At 42.6% G+C, this 16558-nt stretch overlaps 1 protein-coding gene across 6 annotated transcripts in view; it reads right to left on the bottom strand.

Moving 5' to 3' along the window:
- Positions 1-6117: 6117 nt before the first annotated feature.
- The window catches only part of rab11fip4b (RAB11 family interacting protein 4 (class II) b), a 36857-nt gene continuing 26416 nt past the window's right edge, over positions 6118-16558 (bottom strand). For 5 of the 6 annotated variants that reach the window (XM_072683325.1, XM_072683324.1, XM_072683320.1 and 2 more), the window contains 9 exons: positions 16124-16223; positions 14980-15083; positions 14064-14204; positions 13480-13561; positions 12726-12863; positions 11481-11639; positions 10676-10753; positions 9853-9996; positions 6118-8893 (listed from right to left, as the gene is read on the bottom strand). In XM_072683325.1, the coding sequence (XP_072539426.1) occupies positions 8777-8893; positions 9853-9996; positions 10676-10753; positions 11481-11639; positions 12726-12863; positions 13480-13561; positions 14064-14204; positions 14980-15083; positions 16124-16223 (1063 nt within the window). In that variant the 3' untranslated portion in view covers positions 6118-8776. The remainder of the gene's footprint in view (positions 8894-9852; positions 9997-10675; positions 10754-11480; positions 11640-12725; positions 12864-13479; positions 13562-14063; positions 14205-14979; positions 15084-16123; positions 16224-16558) is intronic. The other variant, XM_072683321.1, reaches the window with a different exon arrangement.

A 16558-nucleotide genomic window follows, 5' to 3' on the forward strand; every position in this document is an offset into this window, starting at 1 on the left:
GGAGAAAAGTGAAAAAGGTTTTTGTCACTTAAAGCCAGGAATAAGAGTAAAGGTCATGTTCATGAGCCAGAGGTTTCTTTGTTCCTGTGGAGTTTTTGAGAATGATGAAGTCACTGTGTAAAAACGCAGCGTGTGGCTTACCCCCGGATTCATGCCTGGCACCTAAAAACACACTCCAAACAAACTGGCTGGCACTGCCATCTAGAGGCTTCATGTGGTAAGCACGGACATTATATGTACACATGTCCAAATATTTCTGGACACCCCTTCTAATGAACGCATTCAGCTACTTTAAGTTGCACCCATTGCACGCACACACACACACACACACCCTATTGGCACCATGCTGCCTAATGCCAGGCATGGGCTAGAGGGGTATAAAGCCCCCCAGCATTGAGGAGCTGTGGAGCAGTGGAAGAACTGTGTTCTCTGGAATGATGGTGGAGGAGCTCCATCCAGTACTTTTGGGATACGTTGGGAAGGTCATCCAACATCTTGACCTCTCTAATGCTTTTTAGGCTGAATGCAACCAAATACTTACTGCAATGCTCCTCCATAATCTAGTAGAACGTCTTCTTCCCTGGACAGTAGAGACAGTTACTCCAACAAAAGCACAGATCTCCAGACCTACACCATTAAAAAGCACCTTCATTTTTAAACCCATATAAACCGTCGGTTGGGGTGAAATGTGAGAAAGTGTCATTAGAAGACTGGCTGGCATTCGGCTTCTGAGCAACTCAAGAAGACAACATTTTCTGACAATTATTTTATTTTCTGGGTATTTGAGCTCTTATGGTGGAAAAGAGGAGCTGATGACTGAAGCAGGGCAGCTGTTACCCCTCGAACCGAACGGGGTAACATGAACGGTTTGTAGAAAAAGCCAAAAGACACAACAGAAGAACGCCCCGATGCCCATTACTGATCAACAAGCCCATGGAAATTAATCTCAGTCCTCAATCAGGAGGAGGCCAGTGATTACTTAAAAGAACCTAAAACAATCTAAAACTGATTTCAGGGCTTTAGAGAACTTCAAAGAACTAAAGTTTGCGCAATCCATCTCCAGTCTAAAATGATCACAACATAATCTCGTCTTATTTAATCTGGTAAAACAAACGCAGCTGAACTAAAAGAGGGCGTGACCTTCACTCCTCGGCATCAGCAAACTGGCCTGCCACTCGGGCGTAGATGTAGCGGGTCCACTTCACAGGAGGAAGGTGGTGTTTGGAGGGGCTGTAGTGGTCTTGGTTCGGGCTGGGGGCTCTGGGGACAGCATACAGAGTCATTTCATCCATGGCCACATTCAACTCGTCTTCAGGATCTGCAGGAAAGCAAAGCAAGACAGGTAAAACAGAACAAATGAAGACCACAGGTGTGCATCATCAGTCAGTGGCGGATGTGACTGACCCCCCGGTCAAAAACTAGTGACCTTGTGGTAACGTCAGGCTCCTGCAGCATTTTGACGGTGCACGAGGATGACGGGGCTATAAATATTTGCGGTGTGTGTGAGACGGGATTCATAGATTGAAAAGAGGGGGTGCAGTGCAGCGAGGGTCTAGTTGGATGTGTGGAAAACGGGTCGCACAGCAGATGCAGTGAAGGATTGGCTAAAAGGAGTGACTGCATTTGGGCGTGGCCAATGGCCATAGTGTAAAGAAACATTCAGGAGCATTCACACATCTGGACTGGCCCGTAAAAACCCTGGATGAATAAAATAAAATAAAAAATACTTTCAAATAATAAAAAAATAATAAAATTTCTAATAATATTTGAAAAAAAAAAAAATATATAAAAAATGTTAGACAGAAACAAAAAGCATATAACCGGCAGGGAAGACACCCCAGATGAAAAAAATAAAAGTAAAATAAAAAGAATAAAACGGCATGGAAGGCGTTCACGAAATCTGGTCAAACCGTGCAAGTCTTTGGCTAAAGGGGCATCATTTTATGGCCGTCATCTACAAATGGGTCTCTACACGTTGATGTGAAAGGTGTGTTTTGGGCTGTAACCCTTCATTGGCGTTACCATAAGGCCTCTCCTCCTGCTTCTCCTTCTGCTTCTCCATCCTAAGTGAAAACTCTTCAATCTCCTTCTCCCAGTCCTCATCTTCTTGAGCGGGCAGGTTCAGGGTTCTGACAGCTACAGATGGGAGCTCTTCCTTATTGGACTTCTTTCGATGCTTAAACTTACTCCACCTGCTCGGGAGTCGCCTTTTCCTCGGCACTTCACCAGCGGGCATCGAGACAGACCGACTCGCAGGCCTCTCGACCTTGGACAAGGCCTGAGGCATTTCGTTACGTCCTGCCCTTCAGTCGACCTAGGAGAAAGATACAGGAGGACAAACTGTGAAATAACATACGCTATATGGACAAAAGTATTGGGACACCTGTTCATTTGTCTGAAATCAAAAAAAAAAAAAAAAGTTGATCCTGCTTTTGTTGGAATAACTGTCTCTACTGTCTAGAGATTTTGGAGGATGGAGCATTGCTGGGAGGATTTGATTGCATTCAGGAACAATGACATAGTTAGTTCAGGATGTTGGATCAGTATCCAACACTTTTGGGATGAGTTGGGGTGGTGGAGTATTGGCCCAAGCAAAGCTGGACCCACCACAAAGTACCTCTAACACTCCCAACTCTTCAGCCGAGGAGAGAGAGCATACTTTCCCTACATTCAGAAGTTTGGAATCAATGTTTTTGATCAAATCAATTCTATGTTGTTGCAAATGAATGTGTAAAAATATCATATATAAATACCCAGTTCAACAAAAATTGTAATTAACTGGAATACGAAAACTAAGAAAACTGTAGAACATCAACAATGAAGTTCAACATGCTGAAAACCTTGGATTCTTTAGTAAAGGCAATAATTCTAACAACTCTAGAACCGTTTCGATGGACAAACGGTTCTTTACATTGGTTGAAACCTTCTGTAGAGGGTTCTTGATAAAAGCTTAAAAATATATCTCTATACTGTAACAAAAATTCCACTATTGTTAATTTAAACCCATTTTAGTGATATCTTAGTGTTAAGACCCCCTCAACTGGTAGAGAGAGAGGACTTGGGATTAATTATGAACAATACTCTATATTTATGATTAATATCAAACCACAACTTCCACATTAACTCTACAGCCCCTGATACCACTGATCAGTGTCATTAACTACACTCTATTATGGAAATTATACAGGCTACAGAAGAAATACAACACACACGATCTATAACTCGGTCTAAACTCACTACATTCTTCATTGTGAACTCTGGTTTGGTCATTTGATCAGGGTTGATACACTTCAACCAGTTTCAAATTCAACTACAGTCTCAAAAAACTACAAATTCCAGAATTTGTTTAGGGGAATGTTTAGTCCACGCTTTCCAGCTGAAAGACTGTCCAGGCTAGCTAGTTAACAACGCAAGGTACGTTCATGATACCATGGTCATATGAAATATGGGCAGCAACTGGTCATGTGAAAAATTACGCAACTATATCTATCTATATCTACATACAGTAAAATAAATAAAAAAATAAAAAAATAATTATTTATATATATATATATATATATATATATATATATATATATATATATATATATATATATATATATATATATATATTAAAAAGTTTGTTTTATATTACTATATAAAATGACAACAGGCACTCATTGCAATATTTTCCATGACTTTTAAAAGTACTTTTTTTCTATTTTGTTACTTTTCAATTACTATTAAGTACTTTATTTTAGCATGTTTATTTTCTATGACTTTCCAGGTCTTCCAGGACCCAGTATGGACCTTGCTGATGTTTGGACCACTCCACAGATCAGAAGACACACAGCAGAAACATCACCATTACTCCAGCTTTTCATCAGTGGTCAGGTTTGGACCACAGTGCTGATCTGGACTGGATATGTTACTGATCCAACAACAACAACAACAACAACAACAACTCAAACTGTGAAAGATACTGAAGTAGGTAGTGAAACTTTTGCTGATCCTCACAACAGAGCTATATAATATTCAAACGCTTATGTTTAATACAGACTATTCAAAACATCATAAATGTGTGTCTACAGCTCTATCCAGCTGATCTGATGGTGAAAACCTGAGGATCTGCGGATCAAGCTGAAGAACCGACTCGCTGGATCGGCTCGCTGGATCGGCTCGCTAGCAAATGAACCAGCAAGCTAACCTTTTTTGTCTGTCTGGAGGTAGAGGTTAAAGAAACTCACTTCATATTCAGATTAAAATGGGACTAATAAAACACTATAGACTAATTCAGCTGCCAAATAAACCATTAAAACCGATGTACAATTAAACCGATGGGGGGAAACTACGCTAGCTTAGCATAACCCGCTCAGCTGTGAACTAGCTAGCTATAGCTGCTAGCTTACCTGACGTCACTCCCCTGCAGCATCTCCACTGTAAAATTATTATTTTAATTATTATTTTCATTATTATTTTTAGTTTTTTGCACAACGCCTATAATGTTTCAGCTACTCAAAAATGCATTTTACAACCCTTATTCATTTTAATACACAGAAACTTTTTTTTATTATTATTTATATATTAGCTTAATCTTAAATAAACAGACCATTAATGCATTCCTGATGTGTTAGTGTACATTAGTGTTGCGTTAACTACCCGGACAACAATAAGGTGTAGCTTTAGCCTTTAGCCTACCTGATTCCTGCCAGTTTCAGGTTCACTCTCCTGCTTTAATCCACACGTCTTATTTCATGCAAACCCCAGAGTGAACCTTCACAGGACACATGCTTCTCTCTGCACTGAACCAGAGGCCGGCTCTCCTCAGGCCTCACACTGGGAGGAACCGGAGTCGCTTAATTAACGGGTCTTAATGAGACCCTCAACCTGATTGGCAGAGCGTCTCCACCTGACTGACAGCGTCACCGCTTGTGTTACATGGAGATCAGATTTTAATAAACTGGGAATTGCTGTAATATTTCCATCCCATTGTTAAATATGCACTGTAAATATCGCTGCTGTCCAATGAAAACCACGTATCTCCATTTTTTGTTTTGTTTGAACCCTGTAGCTGCTCTGGTCAGTGTGTAAATAACTCTGGACCAATAGAAATGCTCTAAATTGCTTTGAATAAACTCTTATTTTCCATTAACCTTCTCCTGTAACTTCACCATTCTGGAGATACATGTTTTTCATTGGACAGCAACGATTGACAAAATGATCTAACAGATTCAGTTTGCACCTTAAAACATCTGTCTATTCATTTCACTTTGATAGATTTCATTCATTTTAACTCTCAAAACACCCAAAGAAACTCATATTTTGATAATTCAGGGAAATGATAGGCCTGTCTACGGGAACCGTTCCTCATCGGCCATTATAAAAAATACCCCTAGTCAAGACCATCGCTATAAGAATCTGTAGTAAACTCTGATTATTATAGTTTCATCATTAATCACTTTAGGAATATTATAGAAAAGTCATATAAAGGGGCTAATCTAATATAGTTAATGCAACTTGGCCTATACAACAGTCCGCCAAAACATTAACACCACTGGCAGCTGAAAAATACAAAAACATGGATTTCCTTCATCTACAGTGAAGCATCAGTATCAGTAACTATAAAAGGTGCTGCTTTGACAGGAGGCAGCGAGTGAACCATCAGTTCTTAAAGGTGATGAAGCAGGAAAAATGAGTAAGCATAAGAATCTCAGACACTTTAACAAGAACCAGACTGTGATGTTCTAGACAGTGACTGGGTCAGAACATCTCCAGAACATCAGCAAGCAAGTCTTGTGAGGTGTTCCCAGTTGTCAGTCCCTACCAAGACAAACCTGTAAACCTGTAAACCAGTGACAGCGGCACTGAGGCTCATGGAGGCCCCAATACACAACCTACAGGACACCCCTCAACGATACGATTTCACTGATCTTGTGGAGGTCATACCTCGAATGCTCAGACCTGCTGTGGTGGCACAACTGTGGTGGCTACCTACTCAATAATCAGGGAGGTGGTATTAACGTTACGACCGATGGGCTGTTGTGCGTTCCACCATATAAGAAATGTGGCTCTAAACAGTAAATGACACCTTAATATGTATGCAAATCATATATTTAAAAAAATAAATACAAACAAACGTGAAATTCCTCAGAATTTATTTCAAAAGTTGAAAAGACAAACATCTGTCCAGCCACCAGCTGCTCAACTCTAACATGCTAAAGTTGACCTCTTTATGTCCAGGGATTGTGCGGTATATCCCAACTGTTTAACACACTAAAATAAGGTACCAAAGAAAGCAAAAAAAAAAGAAAAAAAGAAAAAAACCGTAACAGTAACCGTACTCCAGGATACATTAATAAATTAATTTGCGCTCATCTCCGAGCAAAGTCATAGATCTACTGCGTTTAAAACGACGCCGCGTATGAAACGTTATTACAACATCCATACAAAACGTACAAACGTGAGAAACGTTGATCTGGTCAAACGACAAACGAAAAATCACGGTCCGAGGACGTCTGATTAACTGGGTAGTGATGAGGTTGAACTAGACTGCTGGTGACATCGTTAGCCACAAGAGCCGACCTGGTCTGGCTAGCATTAGCAGGCCGTGAAAAGGCCTTCATAGTCTGGAACTGCAGATATTCAGCCATGAATGCGATGCTTGCTGTTTGCTGACTGTGTGTTCGTTATTTTATTGCTATTTCTGCAGCATTTCAGAACCTTGGTTGTTTTTACCACCGTCTTTATCGTGTTAGCAAGACATTTAGAGAACATGCTCACAGTCTTCAGTTAGTTCACTGCACTGGGGGGATGACCGACACAGCGAGTGACCGAAACGAAGACAAGATCAGATCACATTCGTTAGTGAGAAAAATCTGAGCCACAGCTTTCAATGCAGCAGTTCCGGCCTACAGCCAATTCAGCCCACAGCCATGTAGCTTCAGTCACTGCGCTAGTGGAGCAGTAATGCCACGGGCTCAAAGGTCTACACCACACCAACACACAGATAGCCCTGTTACTGGAAAAGGGTGTACAAAAGACTAAAGAATTAATCATGTAAAGTGATGAGTGGCACATAGTGTAGAAAAGGTGACTAACCCTGTACAGTATTTACAGATTTTTCAGAGATTGCACTGAAATGTATGTGATCTTAGAAAGGTGTGCTAAAGCTAAACAGTTAGCCAGTGTGCAACTAAACAATCAGTAAGTCTACCGGTGCTATCGGCAACTGAAAAGGCACGAATACTTGAAGGACAAAATGCCATAAAAACCCTTAAAACTAAATCGTGCTCATGATGCAAAAGAAAAGGAACAACGCCAGCTCAGCGTATGCGAATAATTGAGTGGCTAAAATGTGTGAAAGATCGTAAATTTAAAATAACGCAAACAAAAACCTGTGAAAATTAGTGGACAAGCTAGCTAGCTAACACACTTAACTGCATATTGTGTTTCCATAACCCCATAAACTAGCAAAGTGACCCAGCATCTAACTATGTCTAATTTTACAGCACCTGGAAAAAGGTTGATTTACATAATAATAAACAGTGTTTTAACATCAGCGTATATTCAACTAATTTATCCTGATTTATAAAAAGAAATGAAATATTTGGGAATATTTTAAAAATAAAATATGAAAAATCCCCTGATTTTGCTGAGGCAATTTGGAACAGCAGCTTATGATTCATCAAGAAGTTATTAAATTCTATTTTTCTGAGGCCATTGTAAAGCTAAAAGGAATACTCCAGCACTTTTAAAAAACTTAGCTAAATTTGCCACATCTGCAGCATATATCACTACATTAAATATATATATATATATATATATATCTCATTTCTTTGTACTTGCTAAAGCAGCTGTCCATTAGATTCCAATATAATCAAGGCTTAAGCTAACCTGTGTTCTGTCCTTTTCCAAGTTCAGGGAAACGTGCTGAAATGACCGTCCGTGATGACGGACACTATGCTACAGATGCTTTAAATTAAGATCAGGTTTGAAAATTCTGGAGTACTCCTTTAAAAACCTGCCAATGCTTTGAAATGATAGTGTATGAAGACAAGAAGGCTACTGAAATATCCCCACTACACGCTACTACACACACATTCGGCATGGTAGGTGAACATTCAGATGCTGCCGTTTCCACTCGCCTGCATTCTCCACTTTCTTTCCAACTCCAGTGGCTTAAATCTGCCTTTTCTCGAATAAAATAAACTCAAACACTCATTTTCTGTCTCTCACACTTTCCTCTTCCTTCCACTCTCCTATTCATCCTCTCTTTCCGGGCCACACAAGGGCCTCGTTTCCACACACCTTCAAAGAAAGAACACACACAGCTCACATATTCCATCTGATCGACTTACTGTTCACCATAATTGATCACCAGGCAGAGGCGATCAACACAGTCAGCAGGTTTGAGCACTACTGGGGAAGAAAGTGTTTTTTCCGTACTGTTTTTACTGTAAAAAATAACCCCTTTGTGATCCTATTGTAAGGTTGTACAGTATGGGCCACATCCAGTTGTACAGTACACAGTCCCATAATGCCCTTCCAGTGATGATTCCCACAGAGTACAGAGCAGCAGTGATTACGTAAGTCTTGGAAATGAAAAAGTGCATGAAAGACTCCAGTGTGTCCTGAAGTGAAGGAAGAATGAAGTTCGTTTCACAGCATGAAGTTCAAATCCATTTGGAAGAGCGTAGCCGAGTTCGACTCACGACGTCCACCTCCAGGCCAGCAGGGGGAGCTGCGTGCACAGTAACTTCAGCTTTAGCTTCTGCTACTGTAATTCTCCAGCTAGCTGTTAGGTTTTGATTTCCAGGATGGACGGGTTGTGGTCCAGGATAGATAATATAATCTTATCCATGTACTGCCTGAGACGCAAGTTAATTTCCTCTTGTTCCTTCAAGGCCTCCATTAACTGTGGACAAAAAAAAAAAACCCAAAAAAACGTGAGCGATACGATCACTATTACACATTATTAATCCCATCAAAAACTAATGAGAGACTGTAGCACCGCCTTCTCAGTGTATATCACAATACCTACATTTAGAGCATTATTAATATTCACCCTAATGAGAGACTGTAGCTCCGCCTCCTCAGTGTATATCACAATACCTACATTTAGAGCGTTATTAATATTCACCCTAATGAGAGACTGTAGCTCCGCCTCCTCAGTGTATATCACAATACCTACATTTAGAGCGTTATTAATATTCACCCTAATGAGAGACTGTAGCTCCGCCTCCTCAGTGTACATCACAATACCTACATTTAGAGCGTTATTAATATTCACCCTAATGAGAGACTGTAGCTCCGCCTCCTCAGTGTATATCACAATACCTACATTTAGACCGTTATTAATATTCACCCTAATGAGAGACTGTAGCTCCGCCTCCTCAGTGTATATCACAATACCTACATTTAGAGCGTTATTAATATTCACCCTAATGAGAGACTGTAGCTCCGCCTCCTCAGCGTATATCACAATACATACATTTAGAGCGTTATTAATATTCACCCTAATGAGAGACTGTAGCTCCGCCTCCTCAGCGTATATCACAATACCTACATTTAGAGCGTTATTAATATTCACCCTAATGAGAGACTGTAGCTCCGCCTCCTCAGTGTATATCACAATACCTACATTTAGAGTTATTAATATTCACCCTAATGAGAGACTGTAGCTCCGCCTCCTCAGTGTATATCACAATACCTACATTTAGAGGACAATTTCTTAGCCAGCTAATTAAGCCAATTAGCTAACTAGATTTTGTGTCCCACAGGGTTCTATTTTCGGGCCCACTGATGTAAATGATGACAGTGGTGAAGTATAGAGACAGTGGTATTACAGACAGAGCTTAAAGGGTTAAAGCACACCTGGTCTCGGGAAGCGTTGTCGATTTCTGCAGCGAGGGACTGCGCTTTCGTCTGCGTTGCGAACAGGCTCTTAGCTTCGTGCAGACTCAGACTGAGAATCTGACCGTTTAACTCCTCGTTCTGCTCCCTCAGCTTCTGATTCTCCTGCAGAGGTAAACACGCGAGAATAGTCAGAAACAGCTGATCTGAGATCTGTTCCACTGTAGAGAACACGTTAAACTCCAGGGGGCATTTCCGAGACGCAGTGTATACGTAACCATCTAAACTATGCAAAATGGAAATGGGTCTACAGATGAGTTAAGGGTCACGATGGCTGATGGTAGCAGATGTGATCAGGAGTCAGACATGGAGAAGAAGAATCAGAGATGAATAATCAATAGCGTGAGTGGTCAGTACTAATGGCACAGCTAAATTAGTCCGGCCTCTGGAGGAACACTGGACTGCAGCTCCTGACAAATCCATAAACAGTGTAGAACACGTCTAACTACAACACTGAAGAGCCCATGTTCTTCACTTCCTACGCACTGTGCCTATAACCTCTGTTCTGGTAGGCTGACCCGCTTTACGCCTAGGTCCAGTCCAAAACGTGCAGCAGAAACACTGCCCAGTACTTTAATATGAGTGGCTGGGGGGCAAACTGCTGAAGGCCTATGTAAGATACAATACAGCCTGAGCCAGGTGAGGGAAATTCAGCTGTTTGTGATCTGGGTTGTTTCAGCTGTTTCAGGTTCCACAGATGGGTTCAGCGCCCCCTGGAGGCACATGGCAGGGTTATTAGTCATTAATGATCGGTTATTTAGAGGGTGCAGGGACGAGGCTTTACCACCAGACTGCGGCAGAGTCGTGTGCTAACACACACTCGCTGGTGGAGGTCAGGGTGAATGTCCTGTGAAACACAGCGCTGGGTGCGCGCACACGCACACACACACACACACAGTGTATACACACACACACACACACACACACACACACACACACACACACACACACACACGATAGACTGTCAGCGTGCAGGGTTTTTTCACCTTTGTACCCTGTCCAGGTGACTCACCTGCCTGACCTGTCCAGGTGCTTCACCTTTTTAACCTGTCTAGGTGTTGCACCTGTCTGACCTACTCAAAGGTCTCACCTTAACCTATCTGGATGTCTCAAGGCTTCAGTTCTCTGATCTGTCTAGGTGTCTTACCTGTCCTCCAACCTGTTTAGGTATCTCACCTGTCCATATACCACACCTGTAGGACTTATCCAGATGACTCAGGGCTTGTCTGCCCTGTCCAGGTGCTTCAGTTCTCCGACCTGTCTAGGTGTCTCACCTGTCCTCTAACCTGTTTATGTATCTCACCTGTCCTCTAACCTGTCTAGGTGTCTCACCTGTCCTCTAACCTGTTTATGTATCTCACCTGTCCTCTAACCTGTCTAGGTATCTCACCTGTCCTCTAACCTGTCTAGGTGTCTCACCTGTCTTCTGTTGTTCAGCTGTATGATCCAACTAGGAGGTTCGTCTGTATGAGCTGTTATGATACTCACTTATTTCACCTGTCCAGGTGTCTCTGCTTTCACCCATCTGTTTTGCTACCTTTCACCTGTCTTACTCTCACCTGTCTGTCTCTGTGTGAGTTGCTTCTCACCTGTTTGAGTCTCTTGACCTCCTGTTCCAGTTCGCTCTCTCGTGTGCGAGTGCTGATTTCTGACAGGCTGGTTGATGAGCTCCGGCCCCGCCCCACACGCTCGGACTCCAGTTTGAACACCTGCAGGTGCTCCAGTTCTCGCCGCAGGTCCTCTATCAGCTACACACACACACACACACAGATACAGCAGGAGAGATCAGGACACTTAGTCTTAGTGAATCTCATCTCTTAACACATAATCCAGGTAATCAAAGAGTGAGCAGGAGCAAAACTGCCCACCTGGCTCAGGTGTGTTTAGAGCTGGAGCTGAACACTGGCTTTGAAGGGGTGTTATGCATGCTGTGTATTAATACCCCCTTTGAAACCCTCCCAGATCCCATTCTGAGTCAGAACAGCCTCAGCCTCGCCTCTGCCTTTCTGCGTTCTTGCTCTGGCTTCAGCAGGGTTTAGACTGTGATTTGGCCAACACTGATCTGAGCCCGGGCCAAGGACACAAACCTTCCACTGAGGGAATTAAAAGCAGACGGGTGGCTCTCAGAGAGGACCTGGAGGCCTGCCTGACAACTGAGGGTGTAAACATACACAGGCGGCTTAGCGCCTTAAACTCTAGGTCTGATCTGGTTTTTCAGTATCTAGTATAAATGATTCAGCATCTACTATAAAAATGATTCAGTGTCAATTATATAAGATTCAGTGTCTACTATAAATGATTCAGCATCTACTATAAAAATGATTCAGTGTCAATTAAAAGATTCCGTATCTATTATAAATGATTCATTATCTACTATAAAAAAGATTCAGTGTAAATTAGAAAAGATTCAGCATCTAGTATAAATGATTCAGTATCTACTATAAAAAAGATTCCGTGTCAATTATAAAATATTCAGTATTTACTACAAATGATTCAGAATCTACTATAAAAAGATCCAGTGTCTACTAGTAGTGTCTACTACTACTAGTCTACTAATAATTATGAAATTACCATAAATGCTTCAATGACGACGACAAACGATACAAGTGGCGACTATAAATGATTCAGTAAAAACTGTAAAAGATTCAGTAAAGGCTATAAATGAAGATTTTCTTCATCTATTTACACATTAAAGCCTAATCAGCTTATTTATGCAAATCTCACAGTTTAAGTTCAAATTTATGTTCCGTCAACCTCAGAGAGCACGTAAACGGCCCTTTAACCATCGATCAGCAGCTTATGACATGTATGGACACCAGATGGCGCTCTCTCACCTCCTGCATGGCCTCCTTCTCTCTCTGGTAGTCGTTCCGGTTCTGCCTGAGCTTGTCCATCATCTTCCTGTACAGGTCCATCTCATCCTTCAGACGCAGGCTGGTGTCCTCCAGCTTATCTGTCATACGCTGCTTCTCCTGTGCGCACGCACGCACGCACGCACACACACACACACACACACACACACACACACACACACACACACACACACACAGAACTAATATTAGAATGAATAGAATTTATATTCGAATTTCTCCCTCTGATGACTCTCTGCAGAACACTCTTATCTCAGATGTTTTGAGGAACATCTGCAGTTCAGCAACACTCAGTACTCCACCCACCGCTCTAAACCTACTGGTTCTGTCTGAGAGCTCTGCGGTACATGATGAAAATAGAAGTGTTGATGAATGTGCGTTCACACACACACACACACATACACACACACCTCACATTTCACTAATTGGAACATCCCATATTGTCTACATTCAGTTCAAGGCACATAAAAAAAAAAAAGAGTTCTATATAGTTCTGAAAATCTGTTATTTGACTCGTAAACATTTATAATTAATAATAATAATTTAATAACAATAATAATAATAAACCATCAACAACAGGTTTTCTAGAGGGGTGGTAGCTCTATATAGAACCACATTCACAAGTTATTATAAGAAATAAACATCAGTTTAGGTACAACTGAGTAAATTATCACACACACACACACACACACACACACACACACACACACACACCCACCTCATCCAGCTTCTCTGTTTGAGATTTCAGCCTGTTGACATTCAGCAGCATCTCCGCATTCTCCACCTCCAGCTGCTGAACCCTGACACCAAAACAACAACTTCAACAAACACACAAACAATAACTACATCCACAATCAAGTAGTGAGATACACTATATGTCCAGATGTTTGTGGACACCCCTTTTAATGAATGCATTCAGTTACTTATAAGTTGCACCCATTGCTGACAAAGATGTGCAAATGCACACACACAGCATTGAGCTGTGGAGCAGTGGAAGAACTGTGGTGGAGCTCCATCCAGTACTTTTGGGTGGGATGAGTTGAGGATGAGAATGTGGGGTGGTTATCATCCAACATCCTGACCTTACTAATGTGCTTGTTGCTAAATGCATCAGTCAATCAAATCCTCACAGCAATGCTCCATCCTCTGGACAGTAGAGACAGTTACTCCAACAGAAGCAGGAGGAACTCTTTTTGATACTCGTGATTTCAAAACAATCAATAAATGAGCAGGTGTCCCAATACTTTTGTCCATATAGTGTATGTCCTGTCACACCTGCAGATGGTGTGTGCGTGTGTATACCGGTTGGTGAGCAGCTCTATCTGTGTGTTTTTGTCCCTCTCCAGTTTGCTGAACGCCTCCCGGTGCCTCCGGAGCTCCGCCTCCATCATCAGCTCCGCGCGAGCCTCCTGCTCCTTCAGCAACTCCTCCAGCTCATGTACCCTAAACAAACACACACAGGTGGGGTGAGGTATTGTGTCTATTCAGACACAGTGGAGCGCCACACCTAAAAACTGAGCAATCCCGGTCTGACCAACATGGCAAGAAGTTCCAGTTCATTAGGCCAGGAGACACAGATGTGCAAATGCACACACAGCTTGTCTAGCCCCTGTAGAGAAGTACTGCCAATAGAATAGGACTCTCTGGAGCAGATCAACATCATGACCCTATTGGCTCCATGCTGCCTAATGCCAGGCGTGGGCTAGAGGGGTATAAAGCCCCCCAGCATTGAGGAGCAGTGGAAGAACTGTGTGATGGTGGAGGAGCTCCATCCAGTACTTTTGGGATGAGTTGGGGATGATGAGGTGGGGTGGTGATCATCATCCAACATCCTCACCTCACTAACTCTCTTGTTGCTGAACGCAATCTATCAAATCCTTACAGCAATGCTTCTCCAAAATCTATTCTATGAATACAAAGCAAGTATTTTCGATGGTGGACAGGGGTGAGCAAGGGCACTCTGACTGTCTGTGGATACACAGCACCATACGCAGCAGGGGGCGCTGCATCCTTCACTCGGTCACCGTTTGGTGGTCTTGGAGCCGTCTAACCGAGAACCTAGAGAGTACCTTCATCTGGGAGGGGTCCTAATGTTTTGGCTCATTAGAGAACCTTTCTACATAAAAACAATTACTTGGGTAGACTGAAGCACTGCACACTGTGTGTGTGTGTGTGTGTATGGGAGAGAGTGTGTGTGTGTGTGTGTGTGTGTGCTTACCTGTGCACTAGCTGTGTGTTCTCTTGCTTGAGCTTGGATTTCACATCCCCGTTCGTTAAACACTCGTTCTCCAGCTCACACAGCTTCTTCTCCAGCTGACTCACCTGAACACACACAAATTTGTTTTACTATACTAACAAGGACTACCACTGAGTTTTACAGTTTATCATATATGGACAAATGTATTGGGACACCTGCTCATTTCATCTGAAATCAAGGCTTTTAAAAAGAGTTGATCCTGCTCTTGTTGGAGTATCTGTCGCTACTGTCCAGAGAAGAAGACTTTCTACTAGATTTTAGATGAACATTGCTGTGAGGACTTGATTGCATTCAGCGACAAAACCGTAAGTGAGGTCAGGATGTTGGATGATAATCACCACCTAAAAGTACTGGATGGAGCTCCTCCACCATCATTCCAGAGAACACAGTTCTTCCACTGCTCCACAGCTCCTCAATGCTGGGGGTCTTTATACCCCTCTAGTCCACGCCTGGCATTAAGGCAGCATGGAGCCAATAGAGTCATGATGTTGATCTGCTCCAGAGAGTCCTATTCTATTGGCAGTACTTCTCTACAGGGACTAGACAAGCCAACCTCATTACCTTACCTTACCTACACCTGAATTACTCTAGCCTCAACCGAACTCTAGCGCCACCAACCCAAATCTTAACCCTAAACTTAAGGGGGAAAAAAGCTTGGGATGGAAAGTCATCTTGGAGCATTTCTATTGGCCCGTTTATCATGACAGTGTGCAGAAATGCAGATGAGAGGGATCTCCAAGGTCTATTTTGTACTGACAGCGCTGAGATCAGGTCTGACCATCACAGCAAACAGAGCAAACTGACCCCAGATCACCTCCGCACTGAGCGGCTGGACAAGCAGGAGTCAGCTGATCAGAGCAGCGGTGCGGAGAGCTCAGATGTGGATGATGTGTACCCGTATGGGTGATGGTCAGTATGGTCAGTGTGTGTGTTTAAGGTACGGGAGCTGCAGTGACCTTGACTCACACCGAAAGCAGAACGGCACCAAGTCCTAAATTAAGTCTGATTGCGTAATCTGGAAGCAGCGCAGACGGACTGACTTAATCAGGCAGATTGGATTAGAGAGACTAGTTAAAGCATGCGTGTGTGTGTGTGCGCGCGTTACCTTCTCGGAGATGTCCGTGTCGGAGGAGTCGATGCTGTCTCTGAAGAGATCCTCCGTACTGCCGTTACTGCTGCTGAGATTACTGTGGTGGAGGAGCTGCCTGTTTCACACACACACACACACACACACACGTTCTAATTCACTGCATATATATATATGAGTATATGAAGCGAAAGAAAGAGAGGAAGGGGGAGAGAGAGGATGAGCGAGGGGAAGAGCGAGATAGAGTTTTAAAAAATTGAGAGTAACAGAAAGATTAGGAGAGGAGTGGAGAGCGAGCGAGGGGACGAGAGATAGGAGAGAGAGAGAGAGAGAGAGAGAGAGAGAGAGAGAGAGAGAGAGAGAGAGAGAGAGAGAGAGAGAAAAAAGAGTGAAGAGGCAGAGAGAGATAGAGAGTATGCAAGGGAGAGAGAACAGAAAAAGTGAGAGAGTAAG

This window comes from Salminus brasiliensis, chromosome 7 (genome assembly GCF_030463535.1).
Source record: "Salminus brasiliensis chromosome 7, fSalBra1.hap2, whole genome shotgun sequence".
NCBI classification, from domain to species: domain Eukaryota; kingdom Metazoa; phylum Chordata; class Actinopteri; order Characiformes; family Bryconidae; genus Salminus; species Salminus brasiliensis.